The sequence below is a fragment of the Vanessa cardui genome, chromosome 20 (genome assembly GCF_905220365.1).
Source record: "Vanessa cardui chromosome 20, ilVanCard2.1, whole genome shotgun sequence".
Taxonomy (NCBI): Eukaryota; Metazoa; Arthropoda; class Insecta; order Lepidoptera; family Nymphalidae; genus Vanessa; species Vanessa cardui.
This window is the reverse complement of record NC_061142.1, coordinates 12,007,351-12,021,498: the sequence shown is the minus strand read 5'-3', so window position 1 is coordinate 12,021,498 and position 14,148 is coordinate 12,007,351. Positions and strand designations below refer to the sequence as shown.

General features: G+C 32.5%; 1 protein-coding gene across 1 annotated transcript in view; it reads right to left on the bottom strand.

Moving 5' to 3' along the window:
• Positions 1–1,192: 1,192 nt before the first annotated feature.
• LOC124538206 (hemicentin-1-like) overlaps positions 1,193–14,148 on the bottom strand; it is a 314,256-nt gene continuing 301,300 nt past the window's right edge. The window contains exons 16-20 of the mRNA XM_047115179.1: positions 13,690–13,855; positions 11,148–11,301; positions 7,609–7,730; positions 6,741–6,895; positions 1,193–4,808 (exon numbers count right to left, since the gene is read on the bottom strand). Coding sequence (XP_046971135.1) covers positions 4,665–4,808; positions 6,741–6,895; positions 7,609–7,730; positions 11,148–11,301; positions 13,690–13,855 — 741 coding nt within the window. The 3' untranslated portion in view covers positions 1,193–4,664. The remainder of the gene's footprint in view (positions 4,809–6,740; positions 6,896–7,608; positions 7,731–11,147; positions 11,302–13,689; positions 13,856–14,148) is intronic.

Below are 14,148 nucleotides of genomic sequence, written 5' to 3'. Positions count from 1 at the left end.
TACTATCATAAGAATACCAGATAGTTTAAAGAATTGTTGGGAAGCAGTTTATTAACAATATTTTACATATAACATACAAGTATTGTAATTAAAATTTTAGTAAATCGTTTATTGTGTTTTATTAATTAATGATACGTTTTAAAGGCAAGGCAGATTTCCAACTATACGATGAATAGTCAATACGAGTAGACTTTATACAAGTAAAAACACATGTATCTTGTACCTGTAGAAGCACTTACTCAATCAACATTACAAAGCAGAACACAAAAAATAGAGCTTTTGAGGTTACTCTTTTGTTAACCAACTCGTTGGTGTACTGACTAGCATAGCGCCAGCCTGGGCTAATAAATAAAAAGTTTTCCTTTGATAAATTTTATTAATAGCCCTTAGTATTTATGTTGACAGTATATATACGCTCCTTTACCTTGAATAGGACTTGTCGTTAGTCCTACGCCCGAACTCTTTTCGTTCGTATCAGATTTTTCATCCCTGTGATTATTAGAGTGAGGGTATCGTGCACGCGTGTCTCGCACACATTAATAAATGTTTGGTCTCCCCTGAGAATATCCGACCGGACATCATCACTTGGAGTATATAGGGTCTTCAGCAAAAATGCATTAATCACAATAAACTTCTTATCTGACCTTTACAAAAGTTATTTTCTCACCCGTCATGTAAAGCCGCGATTAAACTAGTAACGCTAAGAATGATCGATATCCGGTGAAATATTGTATGTGACTGTATTAGGTATGTCCACCAAGAATTTAGGATAGTAATTTTTAAATCTGAAATCAAGATCATAAAATCTTTTTTTCAATTTGAGATACAATTAAATACGAATTAGAATATAATTGACAAAAGTATCTATAATAGCCTGTAGATATAATAGGCTGAGATGTGGAATACTTTTTTTCCGAATAAGAATGCAAACCATTGGCAGATTTTAATCCACTACTACATTTACCAAACAATGTTTCACTCTTTTAATTTACCGACCAGCATTAGATGAATTATACACAAACGAAGTACTTGAGAATTTAGTACTGCTGATTCATGTCTTCTAACTACTGGTCCATCACGATTTATAGAATAAAATTCTAGTAAAAAAACCATAGACTTGAAAGACCTGACTTATTCATATGTTCATAATATATTATGGAAAAAGAAGGTAAATAAAACACTTTGAACCATAAATGCTCGACATTGTATTTGGAAACATTTACAAGAAACAATTCTTATCGAATCTTTTTAACAGGTATACCCGCACCTCGTGCAGGCAGCCGGGCAATTGACATTATCCTATTGACCTGCCATCCATTGAGACGTGATTTGATTACTAGGCGTAGCGATTTCGTTTTCCTTTTTATCATAACATTTAAATATAAATAAATATTGGACAACATCATTATCTCTCTGATCCGAATGTAAGTAGCTAAAGCACTTGTGTTATGGATAATCAGAAGTAATCGACGATATCAACCCAGACCCAAGACAATATAGTAAAAAAAGTAATTAAATTTTTCTACATCGACTCGGCCGGGTATCGAACCCGGGACCTCGGAGTGGCGTACCCATGAAAACCGGTGTACACACCTCTCGACGACGGAGGTCGTCAAAAACAGTAAATTCCTTTTTCAAACTTAATCGAATCAATAAAATATAATGGTTTCGAATTATACATTTATTTACATTATATACAAATGAAAACAAATTTAGAATATTTTGCAATATATATTTCTAAATAAGGTTCCAATGTATGACTATGACAACGTATCAATGGATAGCCAGTAGTGGGTTTCGTTAATATTATACATTTCTTAGCACCGTTAGAACTAAATTAGACTAGATTTCATAATTTCAATATATAATTCTCTATTTACAAATTTACAATTATATACAATTTAAACACTAAGAAATAAATACGTTTTACCAAATACTTTTAATGCTCGGCGAATTTTAATTATAAGAAAGAATTGAACACAAAATATCATTACCATATTTTTTTTCATTAATAAAATTAATTATTTGTATTACATATTTTATATATAAAAGAACTAAGTTATTAATAAAATCATCGAGGCGTTATTATTTCAATTGATCTATATTTTTACAACCTTTCAAATTTTGAGCGAAACGTTTTTTTAAGGATAGCTATTTTAATAACCAATGTTTAGGCCACCTCAGTCACTCGAAGATAACATTAGAACAGAATAATCCCAAGTAATCTCTTATCTATACGTATAATAAAATTGGAGAGTCTGTTTGTAATATTAAAATAGCCCATAAAATACGAGTAAACCTATTAATTAAGAAACATTCAAAATGCCCGAGCTTGTCGGCATGAGTGAGAGACATGGGTACCAACATAAAGCCACAAAAAGATCGAAATTCGAAAATACGTAACCCGCGAAAATTCAAAATTCGCGATACTTTTTGAACACAGCTCGTAGCATAGTTTTACTCAATGCATATGCATATACCAAAATAATATTTTTTACAATTTTTGTCTGTCTGTCTGTTTGTTCCGGCTAACCTTTGCAACGGCTCGACCGATTTTGACAGGACTTACATTAGCAGATAACTGATATGATAAGGAGTAACATGGCTACAATAATAGTCTTTTTTGTTACTTGTACACAGCTAGTATATAATAATTTTATGAGCAACGGCCACTCAGATGCTTTTTTGTTCCTTGTTTGCACTTACTCACACACCCTTCACACTGGAATATAGCTTTAACTATAGGTACTGCTGTTTAGTTGAAGAATATCTGATGAGTGGGAGGAAAGCCCAGGCGGGCTTAGCGACGTTGACGAGACAGATGGACAATGGTAAACCTAATTGCTTGGACCCGACCAAGTAAGTAATTAGGTTCTTCAATCTTTGTTCCACATTCAAAATTAATTTCGTGTTCTTTTCTTTAATATGTATTTTGCCATCTTGTTCTAAATTTAAATTTCATCTTAAGAACACGTGCAAAAAGATTTTATATCAAAGCTTCGAATAAATCTCGTCGAAGAATCTCGTCACTTAATCGATTTAATATTCCATAAATATTTGATATAAAGATGTAAAATTAAGAAGTACATTGTATTTGATATTAAAAAATAAGAGGAGAACTGAATTCGCACTTTTCGGATAGCGTTTGAATTGCTCCAATTTAAAATGAACCACGTTTTGAGAACTGTCACATTGCTAACTGTGGATAAATGTTGTCGCTCTATTTAACGATATTTCAAAACAGGCCACGAATCAAGCTATTAATAAAGTAGTTTTAACCAGACTAAATAAAGAAGTAGGTCTATTAGCAAACCTCATTAGTGAATTTTGAAGTGTATTTAATTTGCTAATATAATATACTTTATAAACAAAATAAAATTGAACGAAAAAGATCATTATTTATGCCAAGTAAATACCTAACGGTATTTAAGCGTTTAGGCAAAAATATCATTCTTTGCATAGTATATTTTGTTGGATTTTGTCAACAGATGTGATTTTTTATAATGTAATAAACGGCTGCATAGTGTGGGATTGATCTTGGCGAATTGATATAACTAACACACAAGTACATCCAGAATCATTTATAAATTGTAGAATCTGAACACATGCCTGTATAGTACTGCACTAATTATGCATACCTTAGTTCCTATATAAAATGGGCCTTACTCAAAAGTCATCTTTTGTCCAGATATGTATTACAATATCATTCAGATATTTACTTACATTAAATTAAACTGAGTATTTTTTTAAGTGATCATTAATACGAAATCAAAATCAAAGATAGGAGATATTATCACCGAATTGGAATTGACCGATTGGAATAATTGACTCGTGTTGGAATCCGCTAGTCCAATGACCATACAGAGATCGTCCATACAATTCCCAGTATCAATCATGCGTTCCAATATTTGTCGAACGACATTTTACATATACGTGGTAATTCTTCACGGAGTGCTGAGCTTCTTAGAACGTTTTTGTGATAACATGTGACAAGATCACACTGATGTGTTAGCACGAAAGTGTTAACTTTTACTATTTCCCACGATGTGTTAGGAGAGATTGAATCACGCTGTATATCATTCGAGAGACGAAGGTTGTTTACATTAACAATTTAAATTAAAAAAGCGTCAAAGTCTATAGATAATATATTATACAGGTTGATATAAATAAAAAATAGTAAAAACGAAATGTCGTTTACTCAAATGCCTCAAAATGATCTATAGACTCATACGCCCAGTGCTTCTCAAACTTTAAGCAAATTGACCACTAACAAGTGTACACTTACATTAATCAATACACAAACTTTGAAAAAGGTTAATTTACAAAAGTTAAAGTATGAAAGGAACACAGTCAGTACTTATCTTAACGGGGTATTTACATCAAGGGTTCTAGAGAGTTATAGTGATATGTCTACATCGTAAAATTAAATTAATATTATTACAACAAAATTTCTATAAAAACATTTTTTTTTAGTTTTACATTAAATTTTTCAAATACCCAGATTGACATACAAGATTTGTTTTATTATCTGATTACTTTAAAAATTCAGAAGATATGCTTAATTTCTTAATGAGTGATTTTACACTTGTATAAAAACGTAAATAAAGACATTCGATACCGTACTGCAATCTAGAAAACCCTCACAGTGTCCCCTACAATCTAATTTATATACAACTCTCCTGCACCCGATGCGACGTAGTGACGACTTCCGGTCGGAGCCGGTGCGCTGTCAGTGATGACGTCACGCCCGTTGAGCCTGGGCTGCAAGCGTTCACGCCCTTGTTGACGCGATTTAAACTATGATATGACTGAAAGAGAAGACTCCTGTTAGTCTCTTAGCAATTATTTATTTTTGAAATTACTTTGTAGATACATTCGACTCGAAGAATCTACGTCTTAATATTTCACAGAGATTATTAAGTATGTAAATAGTACAGCTGACTGAATAAAAGAGCGTCATATTTTTATGTTCTTTAATGTTACTGTTTTTTTTTTTTTGTTAAGCATTTTAGTTAAATATTTATGTTAGGTTATTTATGTTCATTACATATTGGCAGCAGGGCTACCAAATGCATCATCAAGTAGTAAGTAAAATAACAGACATTTCTCACATACTTAAGAAAAGTAATACCTCGTGTAATTGTAACTAAAATGATTCTCTCACTCTTCAAATTAAATAAATATTACCAATGACTATGTAGCAATAGTAAGTAAATAATAGTAATAATGATTGGTGGGTACCTCCCCAGACGAGCTTGCACTAAACCATACTACAGAATAAATTCGTGGGGTAGATAGATTTGAGATTCACTGTATTTTGTTACTCCAAATTGAGTCATATATATTTATAATCGCAAATGTAAATTATAAACAAAAAATGTTACTGAAATATGATAAATTTTATATAGGAAGGTAAAAAATTGAAATGTGAATTTAAGGGTGTAAAATGTTAACTCTGAAACCAACATCATTATTAGATGGTAGTGTCGCGTCATTAAGCAAAGTTCTTTCAAAAACTGAACCAGAAAAAAAAATATGAAAGTCATTTAAATGCTTGGCCCACATAACACTAATTGTGGCTGCTTCGGAAAATAGAGTGCTGACCTACTCTCATTCTGAATAAGTGAGCATACAAAATATATATTGTATTTACGTTCTCATTGTATTCAACACAAAGATCACTTCATTTCAGATGAAAACATGCTTCATAGCTCACATAATTGCATTTTTTTTATATAAAAAACTACTATCAGAATCACAAACAGTTCGAGGAATGAGTTGCTGTATCTTCAACGAAATTCTTGTTTGTGGGAACGATGATGTGAATTTAATTGAATGTGTTTTATGTGAATATTTTACCGGATTCGAAATAGAAATAAACAGCTCAAATATATTCGGTTTAAATGCAACAAAAGGATTTATTACCAATTCAAAATGTTTGTATAATATACTTCCAAACTTGGCAGGATTGTTCTTGATTAAAAATTAATAAATAATTACATTAGTTTTAATCTTAAACATTGAATCTAATCGATCGTGTCAATCACAAAAGCGGAGTTGATTTTGGGGAAAAAATCCCAAACATTTCAGCTGATCGTCTATTTGTAATTTGTCTAGCAAAATTTACAAATCATCGTTAGTAGTGAATAATTTTCGCGGTTTGAAAAACACAGCCTACAGTCGACATGATGATAGAAGAACTAGTTAACTCATTTTTCATTACAGGAAACGGTGCATAGAATTCCTGTACTGCGACCATTTCACGCAGCGATAATTTGTACGGTCCTAATTTTAGACTACGTCTACTTTCATATCTAACCATATTTAATGTAAGCCTATTATTATCGACATTGTGTATAACTGGTCTGGGGTGGTTTCTTTCGTCAGTTTTTCTCTGGTCAGGGTATTTTCTTTTCCGAACTCCGTTATACTGGAGTTCAATTTGATTATCAATAAGTTAGTGCTTTTATTTAGAATAAAGAAGTTTGAATTGATTGAAAAGTTCCACGAGAGGTCTTGAGAATGGATGTTGATGGATATAGAGGTAGAAGACGAGCAAAGAAACGGTGGATGGATTGTGTGAAAGAAGAAATGGTTAAAAAGAATGCTGCGCTGACCCCAAGTAGATTTGGGATAAGGGCAGGATGATATATGAAAAATTCCACGAGTCGTATTTTTCAGTTCCTTAATTAAAAAACTTACTTTTTGAATGGTAATTTATAATGTTTATTTTTACTTACACTAGTCAAAGGTATCCTATAGTCTTTTTTTCTGAAGTCAGCGTAGTACCCGCCGCCGTCAGGCTCAGAGCGGGCGTCCTCGCTGGCTTCTCGCATCTTGCTGTTGGACGGTGGTCGCTGCAGGCTCATGTACCCATTGGATACAGGCCTTCGCTCTAAATTATACAAGCTCGTTGAATTAAAACAAATATTCAGCTTAAAATTCATCGAACAAAAATGACTATCACCCTTGCAAATATAGTAATCGTTTTGTACAACACAGGATATTGAAAATATACAATAACAGAATGAACAATGTTAAAAAGTATATTTTACAAAAAAAAAATCCTCAATAAAGCATGTAAAAAATATATTTAAATCTTTTTCTTTTGAAGGAGTAATATTTCCTACGATAGGTATATACATTATTTTATACAAAAAATGTTACAGGTATTCAGTTAAAAATTCTCATACATTCTGACGATTGCATTTTCTGACAAATACGACTTGGATCCGAGAGATAAAAGATTGATAACATTGTTCAGAAGAGTACTTTTTATAAGATAGGAAACAATTTTTAACATCAGCAACACTGTATAGCAAAAATCATGATAAGTAATATTATTTATAATTAAATTGTAACTAGAACAAACTAAACTAAGCTGGTCTGATAACACAATCAGAATATGGTATTATTTTATTTTAGACAGGTATTCTTTAAGAAAATCAAAAAATATTACAAAGTATTGCTATAGGAGAATAAATTGTTCGTACTCACTTACATGATAGAACAAAGTCCTTTCGGTGAAGTAAGCTTCATAATGGATTCTATTTCAAAGTTGCGTATTCCATTTAATCTAAAATTCCGTTTGTTTATGTTAAAACTCACCATACAAATTAGGTATAATATCCGGATCAGCGTCATCAGCTGGGTCTGGATCAGGTACTGTACGGACTTCTGCCTTAACAGGAGTACTGCATTGTCCACTGCGTTCAGCGTACATGGCCTCACTAAACGATGAAAATTAATTGTCAAACTGTATATGGTTTAAAGATCTTTATTTCTCGAAAAGATTTACAAAAAGTCCGTTAAATGAGAAACGAATGAAAAAAATACAAAAATTGTTAGGACAGAGCGGAAATCACTAAACACTCTCTCACAAAATTAGAATAGGATTGGTCAGATATTTTAATCATTAGAATTAGCAGAATTATTCCTAATTATGATCAAATCGAGGTTTATTTTTGTGAGAAATAATCGAAGTTGGATCGTAATTCCTATCACGAATATCGTAACAGTTATAATTTTTTGGAATCGGTCAATCCCAGGTCTCTATGCTCGAGAAGTATTTAAAAATTAAGCTAATAAAAACTTAGTTGTGCATGCCTAGCCTCAAACAGCTCTTCAGTTAAGATTCCCTTTTTTATCAACTCGGACTTCTGCGCGTAAAACATCGTATCAATTATTTATGAAAAAATATATTTTTACTATCTGTATCACAGAGATCCAGGTTTATTAAGATAAAGGCACGCTTCGTTATGCTTTACATATCGAAATATACTTTTTACACGTAGGTCGGGACGAGGCACTAATGAATCGTTGATATACAAGTTGAAATTCAATGTAAAGCTACCTACAAATTGGAACGTGGAATCAAAAAGTACCATATTTATTTTGTATCCTTATTTATAGATTTAGAATAAAAAATCCTACCTATTATATTATATTTATTTATAGCGCCTCGTGGGCTTAGAGACTAGCCACTGTGTTTAGGTATAGAGCTGCAAAAATTCTGTTTCTGGGCTCAAATCCAAGGTCAAGCTGTTCAAAGATTATTGGGTTTACAAGCCATATTTTTTTGTATTCGCCCGAAGCTGGAAGGTAAAATTGTCTCCCGTGCCTCGGATTGCACACAAAGCCGTTGATCCTGCACCTGAACCATGTCCAGTCGTATCGAATTTGACAACCCGTATGATGATGCTCGCCCTGTGCTTGCACACATATTCCCCTATGCACAATAATTCATAGTTCGTTGATATCTCATAGGATTGGACGCTGTGATCGAAATCATTTAATATACTTCATCACTTCATCAAGTTATTATTTTAGGGTGCAGTATATATATGTACATAGCATTTGATCCAGTTTTACGCTTTTTAAAGAACAACCAAACAAACTATGACATACAAAAAAAAAAACAGTACAGTATGTGTGCACTTGCATGTTTACCCTGTATTTTCTCTCTCATAAAGTTCAGGCGTAGTGCCAACAGCTTACATACTTAGGTATGGCAGTATAAACCAAGAAGTATATTATGAAATCCAGGCTATTGAATATATGGTCAAATTTATTTAATCCAAAGAAATGTATCGTCAATAGTACATGGTACCATTGGGAAATAAGATTTAAAATAAAAACTTTAAGGCTATTTCCCACTAGTACCCTTTTGGCTCTTTGGCTTTTCTTCCTTTCAACTGACGATAAATATAAATATATAACCTATGATCTTTGCAGACTTGGATACTTTTTATAAATAAAAGTAGAAAAATAATATTATTGAACATGGGAATTTTTAATCTGAGTTTAAATACGGAAGATTCTAACGAAAACTGTAAAAATTAATATTGTAATCTGTAATAAATATTGCTAATTATTTGATGTTTTTGTTTATTTAAAGCTGGGTTTTCATATAACATAAAATTACACATATTTTAAGTCTTTGCGGTAATGAATGCTATCAAAATTAACTTCTCAGAATCGAAATTTAAATTTATTTATTTAAGTAATCTCTTCCTAGCAGTTTCAGTTCACTGTAAACATTTTCAAGCTTCAAAATATTATTATCAAATATGTAAACAAATTCAAAAACTACACACGATTTTATATTACCAATGTTTTCAGACATTAGTAAAAAGTAGAAAATGTAACAGCCTGTAAATTTCCCACTGCTGGGATAAGGCCTCCTCTTCTATTAATGGTTTGAAACATATTCCACCACGCTGTTCCAATGCGGGTTGGTAGAATGCGTACGTGGCAGAATTTTGATGAAATTAGACACAGGCAGGTTTCCTCACAATATTTTCCTTTACCGCCGAGCACGAGATGAATTATAAACATAAATTAAGCATACATATATATTAGTGGTGTTTGCCTAGGTTTGAACCCGCAATCATCGGTTAAGATGCACGCGTTCTAACCACTGGGCAATCACAGCTCTCGTTAGTAAAATAATCAACATATTTGATTATCGAAATATGCTGATGTAAGTGGTGCAGAATGAATTCACTATGGGCTTAGAGAACCGAAGTACAAATCTTTTAATCGGCCCAAGCCTATTTCGTGCAAGTTGTTCCAATCTGGTTAGCAGCCTGATTTCGATTTAGGCAGTGGCTATTTTAATTGAATATTCAGTAGTAAAGATGATTTGGCATTCAAACAAGGATTTAGATGGAATTATAGATAGACTATCTACGATGTTAAATGGTAATTCTATTTTAGAAATTATTACATAGAACGGTCTAGATAATAAAAAAATGTGGATCTTATCTGAAAGATCTATCTTTTTTATGTACAATTTTATAAATTCTTGTCATTTGAAAGCCTACACATTAATTTTTACGTTAACAATTTTCAATAAAATATATACTCTATATTTTACTAAGAAAGAAATAAGTCCAATATTATGTTAAACACTTGGTTTAGAGTTTAATGGAAGTCCAATTTGGTAGATATCACTTCTCATCATAAGATCTACCGCCAAACCGAGTAAGTAAGCCAATGTAATTAGAGGTACAAGGGACGTAACACCTTAGTTTTCAACGTTCGAATCACATTGGTAAATGTGCTGCAGATAAAGATGACTGACCAATACCTGATAAGTTAGATGACTTTTTGAGATGGCATCTTAGCAAATATTTAGGTATGGGAATGGCTGGTGGCAGATGGGAAATAAAAGGTGATAATCGACTTGTATATTCTACCGCCAAATAACACTACTCAGTATTGTTGTGTTCCGGTTTGAAGGTTGAGTGAGTCAGTGTAACTACAGGCACAAGGGACATAACATCTTAGTTCCCAAGGTTGGTGGCACATTGACGATGTAAGGAATGGTTAATATTTCTTACAGCGTCATTGTCTATGGGTGATGGTGACCACTTACCATCAGGTGGCCCATATGCTCGTCCGGCAACTTTCAATTTTTTATAATATAATATTTAAATTTTTTAGTATAACTTTATAATATAATTTGCAATTTTTTATAGTATAATATAAATATGTATCTGATGATGCTAAATGTAATGATGATGGTGAATACAAACACATTAATTTCATATGATTAAACAGGACAATGACCTTAATGACATTTTTAAATCAAACTAAAAATTTAAGATATTGCCATGTACATGTATATATTGATAAATGCTTACCTCAAAGGTGCATGTTTAGCCGGTAAATGTCTGTGACGATTCGCATGACGCTTGTAAAGAATAGCAAGCACACCACAAACAGCTGTTGCCAATAGAGCAGACATCGCTGCTATCGATGCTACTACTGGCGACATTCCCAGTGAGCTACTTTCACCTAAACAAAGCAAATAATCATCACTTTGATCTTCATTTATTTATAAGTCTCCTTGATATTTTAGTGCCCGAATAATATGGAACTTATTTGCTTGTTCATCAAAGTAATTTATAAGATACTGTAAATTACTTTGATGAACAATTATAAATATAAATCATTATATTACATGTGACTGGAAAATAAAAACAAATTAATGAATACTATAAGATTTAAGAACACTACACATATGTTTCAAGGTTTTATATTGTATTTAAATTCCAAGCAACTGAGCATATTTGCGTTCATGAAGATGTAGATCGATCGTTAGAAAATATTAACAATGTCATTGCAATTAATGTACGTAATTTTAAATAATTTTTACTTTAACCTTTAATCGTTTGTTTTTACACCTTGGGTGTATTTTACGCATAAAAATCTACATAAATTTGTGCTAATGTTTAATAAATACTTAAGTCTAGAAGGTTTCCTGCTGAATAATAGAGAAGTTCGATATGAGAAATATGCAAAATATTCAACCGCAAAAAAAACATCAAAACTTTCTATCGAACTTCGTACACGAAATAAAAGTTTTTCTCTTAAAAATCTATGTGTATAAAGGTACGAGCGTCAAACGCGGCCTGGAAGAGAGGCTTCACGAAAAACGCTTGGCAATAAATAGCGGCGATGGTAAAACCATCAACTAAACTCCTCATTTACCGACTTAAGCGTTGTGAGTAAAGTTTCGAAGCACGCGAACGAAATTAACCAGTTTTTCGAGATTTTTTTAATGAAAATGCTCCGTCGAATAAAGAAGTAAATGAAGCTAAGCTGGATAAAATTTTAGCTACAGCTGATTATAAAGTGACTCATTTTACGCCGACAACCGATATAAGGAGATCCCTATTGCTTCAACAACATCAGTCTGTAAATTCCCACTGCTGGGCTAAAGGCCTCCTCTCCCTTAGAGGAGAAGGTTTGGAACATATTCCACCTCGCTGTTCCAATGCGGGTTGGTGGAATACACATGTAGCAGAATTTCTATGAAATTTGTCACATGCAGGTTTCCTCACGATGTTTTCCTTCACCGCTGAGCACGAGATGAATGATAAAGACAAATTAAGCACATGAATCAGCGGTGCTTGCCTGGGTTTGAACCCGCAATCATCGGTTAAAATGCACGCGCTCCAACCACTGGGCCATCTCGGCTCTCTCCCTATTGCTTATTATGCTATAATTACAGTGTGTTTAAGATAAAACAAATGAAATACGATTTTTCCGAGCTGAGACCCTAAAATTTAATCTCTATTAACTAATAGTATAAATGTAAAATGAATTGCCATTTTAATTGTTACGCTTGCAAGACACCCCCTCCTCACAAAGGCGAAAGAAGTCACGAACAGTAACTAGTATATTAAAAAATATTTTACGGTGAAATTTATTGTTCTTATGTAAATATTAATTTTCATTTGACGTGTCTTGAATTATTTAATCTTCAATTTAAAAAATTACAACACGTGAACATTCCACCGAATTTATTAACACCTCGTTGCTGAATAAAAGCGAGAAAATAGCAATTCGAAGCAATTTATATTTTTCATATCTATAAAAAGTCTGAATTAAGTCGTTTATTCCGCAATATTGCGTGACGAGGCTACACGGATTATAAGTAATATTTGTGGCCCAATATTGACTACACGACACAAATGATACAGGCGAACCTAGCAATTCGGAAAGTTGTACTTAATTTATACTTCGCTTGGTAATACTTTTCCTTTTTAAATATTACTAACAATATTTTCACAATAATAATAGTATCAGCTAGATAAGAATCAATCTGCTATAGTTAATAAAATTACTGAATAGGTTTCAAGGTGCAGTACAGTGCTGGTACTGTAAGATATTATTTACTTATTTACATATGATTTAAGCTATTCTCAAAATCTCAAATTTCAACTAGAATATTATAATACTCTGAATGGACAGACACTTATGTTATAATAAAGAATGTCTTCTTAACATATTAATAAATACATATTACAAAAAATGAGTGTATTTTTGTGATATTAAAATAATAGTTTTTTACTAAACGCATATGCGTTTATGTATACACAGTACATATACCAATATAACATTTTTTTATAACTTTTATGTATCTGTTTGCTCCAGCTAATCTCTGGAACGGCTGGACCGATTTTGATAGAACTTCCACTAATATATAGCTGATGTAGTAGGGTGTAACTTTGGCTACAACGATTACCTTTTTTTTAATTCAAACGCTAACAGGTAATATATTATATAACCCCATTGGAATTGGGTGCACTATCCTCATATAATTATAGAATTTATCTCTAGCTGTGATCACAGTGACTTGTGAAATAATATTAAAAAATATACCGATGTCGTACTAACCAGTAAATTTCGCCTGTCCCTTCAACGTGACGGTCTCTATCGTAGAAACGTCGCTACGTCCTTTGGCGTTGACGGCGTATAAGTCGATTCTGTAACTGACGCCCGGCGGGAGGCCGCGCACTTCGAAGTAGGGTGGTGTTCTATTTGTGGAGACATTGTAACGGACCTGTATGGATCAAGATGGAAATTTTCTTATTCAATATGTTTGTATTGCATACTTTATATGGAAATACTGGAAATGATTTCATTTTCAAGTTTACAATTGTTCTCAAAGTTTTTCATCAGTGAAGGTAATGTCTCTGTTATAATTTATCTTTACTTTGTCATCAAGTTATAATCAATACTTCATGTGTGAAATTATGATGCATGAGATCCCCTTAAAATAGACATGAACTAAAATTTTCTGACATACTCTTGTAACAGATTCGATGGAATATTGGCAAGGCTATGGGTTTGTAA